Source organism: Macrobrachium nipponense, chromosome 3, assembly GCF_015104395.2.
Source record: "Macrobrachium nipponense isolate FS-2020 chromosome 3, ASM1510439v2, whole genome shotgun sequence".
NCBI lineage: Eukaryota > Metazoa > Arthropoda > Malacostraca > Decapoda > Palaemonidae > Macrobrachium > Macrobrachium nipponense.
The window spans coordinates 12,029,470-12,033,155 of record NC_087202.1 but is presented as its reverse complement, the minus strand read 5'-3'; the positions used below and the strand labels follow the sequence as shown (position 1 = coordinate 12,033,155).

Below are 3,686 nucleotides of genomic sequence, written 5' to 3'. Positions count from 1 at the left end.
CATAAGAGGAACCACTATGAACACCTTCGGGGGTGGGGGGCCCCCCTTTTAAAGGTGTGGGGGAATCATGGGTCCCTCTCACACTGCTGAAGATGTGCGCTCAGCCCCATAGTCATCTAGTCAGTCTGTGACTCACTTCTGTTGGCCTTTTTTGGTGGGTGTCATTGCTGGCTTACTCAACCCACAGACCTTTTTTGGTGGGTGTCATTTCTGGCTTACTCAACCCACATTTTCTTCATCAGTATCGGCTCTTTGGGGCTCTATCTTGTCATTGCTTTGATGACACATTTTGTCATCTGGGTTTCCATCGAAAATTTCACAGTTCTCGTTAGAATCCCCGTTCGTTGTTTGCGGGATTCCTTCTTCTTCATGAATGAGGTCCGTCAACGTCTGAGTTAGGACCTCCCACTGCTTCCCGTAGTTGCTCCTGTCACTTAGGGCATCGCAGTATTTCCTGTATTGTTTCTCCCTTCTCATCCACAGGTCTTCTTCTTGCCCTCCATCATGCCGCTCCTGTTCAATTCCATGCTGCAGTGCAATGTGTTGCAGATGGAAGTTCCTCTGAGCTGTGCCATGGAGAAGCGTCATTAACATGTATTTATCCTGATCCCTCAGAGCCTCTTCCTGTCTTCTTTGACGCTCCATGAGACGTTGCTGTTCCCTGATCATCTTTTCTTCCTTGATCCTCCAATTTTCTTTCAATTTATCATATTCTTCCTTTTCTTCCATCAGCTTCTTCGTTTCGCTGTCCTTCTGATCCAATCTCTCCTGATAATACAGTCTAATTTCACTCTTCTCTCTCTCCTTCTCTGCAATTAAAAGGTGGCATTCCCTCGACTGTTTTTCGACTGCTTCGATCAGACTGTTTCTCTCCTTGGAGAGATTTTGCAGTTTGTCCTCCATCTCCTTCATTTGTTCTTGATGGTCCTCCTCATCTTTCCTCAGCGTCTCTACTTCTTTGTCCTTTTCCTTTAACCTTTGCTGCAAGTGTAAATTTTCCCTCTCCTCTTTCATCAGAAGATTTTCAGCATTTTTCAATCTGCTTTCCAACGTTAGCATTTTTCCTTTGAGTTTTTGTTCTTTGCCCAAGAAATCTAGTTTTTGGGCCTCCCTTTTCTGGACCTCTTCCTCGAAATCTTTTGCAAGTTTTCTCACCTTCTCTTCTGCCTCTTCCAGCAAGCTTTCCAGTTCCTTCCTGTGATTGAGAGCGACGCCTAGTTTCTCTGCTATTTCACATCTCAGTTTTCTTTCTGTGTTTAGTAAGTTTTCTTTTTGGAGGTCCCTATTATGGAGTTCTACTTCTAAGGTTCTAAGGGAAGTTTCCATCTCATTTCCCCTCTTCTTTTCTTCCTTCAACATTTCCTTCTCATGATGGAGAGCATCCTGTAGAGTTCTGTTCCTCTGTTTCTCCCTCCTTAAAGATTTCTTAAGTGAATTTATTTGCATTTGGTTTTCGTCTACCTTTTCCTGAAGCTTGGCGTTCTCTCCTCCTAACTCTGCAACCCAGTTCTTCATAACCTGGGCTTCTCCAGCCAGAGTTTGGGTGGTTATCTTTCCATTGTCTAACTCTTTCGTCACTTTAGTCACTTCAGCTTCTTTTTCCTCTAACTGTTCTTTATACTTTGCATTTTCTACTCCTAGTTCTGAGACCCAGTTCTTCATCTTTTTGAGTTCAGCGGCCATAATCTCAGTTTTCGCTCTTTCTGCAGTTAGAATTTCTGCTGCCGAAACCAGCTGAGATTCTTTTTGGCCCAAAAGTAATTCTAGCGACTGAACTTTGTCCGTTAGTATCAAGTTTTTCTGGGTCTCGTCTGCCTGCTTCTTCTCTAGCTCACAATTTCTGTCTTGAAGGTCAGTTGCTAACTCCCTGAGTCTCACATTTTCTGATTTAAGGATCTCAAGTGTTTCTCGGTCCTTCCCAGACTCTGTCGCTTTACGTCCGAGTACTTCTTGTATGTGGTCAACTTCCTTCTTCTTTTGGGCTACGGCATCCTTGTAGCCTTCTATCAGCCACTCGAAATATTCTTTCTCCGAAGCAAGCTTTTGATTGGAAGCTTCTATTTGTTTCAATTTGAGGCCCAGCTCAGTTTTTTTCTTTATGGCGCTCTCCAGTTCTCCTTCCTTTTCGACCAAAGCCTGTTGGAAGAGATTTTGCTTTTCTCTCTCCTCTTCGTCCCTTTTCTTTAGCAAGACGTCATTCGCCTCTAACTGGCTCTCTAGAGACTCTGTTTTCTCCTTCAGTTCTTTATTCAAGTTCTCTATCCTCTCTCCTCGATCTATAGCCAGTTCCAAATGTCCTTCTAGGCGCCGCTTTTCAGTCAGAACATGTTCCTTTTCAAGGTAGACGTTCTCGATTTCTTTCTTCAGTCCTGCTCGACCCTGTGCGCTCTTTTCCAGCAACTTGTCTTGGTCCACAAGTTGGTTCTGAAGCCGCACAATCTCCTCCTGTGATTGCTTCCAGAGATGTTCCAGTTTATTTCCGTAAACTTGACTCTTTTCCAGAGCTTCTGCTAAGCTCTGTTTTTCTATATCTGACTCTTCTTGATCAGGGATCTCAGGTTCTTCCATGTCGGGGGGACACTCTTCCGGGCTAGGCACTTCCAGATCTTCCATATCTAGACTGTCTTCCAGTCTAGATACTTCGAGCATATCTCTTTCCTGTTCTTCTTCAGTACCTTCGAGGTCTTCCATATCTAGACTATCTTCCTGTCTAGTTACTTCGAGCACATCTCTTTCCTGTTCTTCTTTAGCATCTTCCAGGTCTTCCGTGTCCAGACTATCATCTAGTCTAGACACTTCACTCGCATCAGCTTCCAGTTCATTCTCACTTTCGCTCATATCGGTATCACTATCATCCTCACTATCGCTCAAATAATTTTCTATGTCATTCTCACTATCGCTCAAATCAGTTTCCAGGTCATTCACACTATCGCTCAAATCAGTTTCCATGTCATCGCTCAAATTCGTTCTTTCGCTTTCCAGACATTCATCCAATTCATGACCTTTCGGTCCAAACATTCCAGATTTCCAGAAAACAGCAAGCGCCAGGGTTGCCAACAAGACCAAACAAGGTTTGGCAAAGGCAGAGGATGGCGCCGTCAAGCTGTTCCGCTGGTCCAAAATTTCAGGTTCAAGAGAATCAACAGCAGCAGCAACAAGAGCACTAGGTACTCGGAAACCACTGTTGACTCCTTGAGAACAAAAGAAATTCTGCAATTGGTTGATTGAAGCGCATAAGTCTCCGTAGATGAATGCTAATACCGCAAGTAATATGCAATAAAGCTCAAACATGATGAATGTCAACGTATACGTTTGCTTTCTCAATGTCTAGTTTTTGAAACTGCCACGGCACGAAGACTCAAGATCCTGCGGCGCTTCTTGAAGATCTGAAGAACAGCTTCGATTCCTGACTGCTCCTGAGGTCTCAATATCCTGAGGCGCTTCTTGAAGACCCGAAGAACAACTCCGATTCCTGGCTCAGTTCCGAAGGATCCTTCTTCTTCTTCTTCGTTGCTGTGGCTGCATCAGTCCCTCTGGAGGATGGAGGGGTCGACGCCCTTCATCGTCAGAGGCAGAATCCTCGGAACGAAAATTTTCCACCTTCACTTCTTCGCCTCCCACGAAATCCTACGTTTTTCGTTATCCTTTTTAATAATAATAATAATGAAATTGTATATATATATATA

General features: G+C 44.0%; 1 protein-coding gene across 1 annotated transcript; it reads right to left on the bottom strand.

Moving 5' to 3' along the window:
* Window positions 1–219: 219 nt before the first annotated feature.
* LOC135222328 (trichohyalin-like) lies at window positions 220–3,291 on the bottom strand. The gene has a single exon (XM_064260413.1). The coding sequence runs from the start codon at window positions 3,289–3,291 to the stop codon at window positions 220–222; it is 3,072 nt and encodes a 1,023-aa protein (XP_064116483.1).
* Window positions 3,292–3,686: the final 395 nt, after the last annotated feature.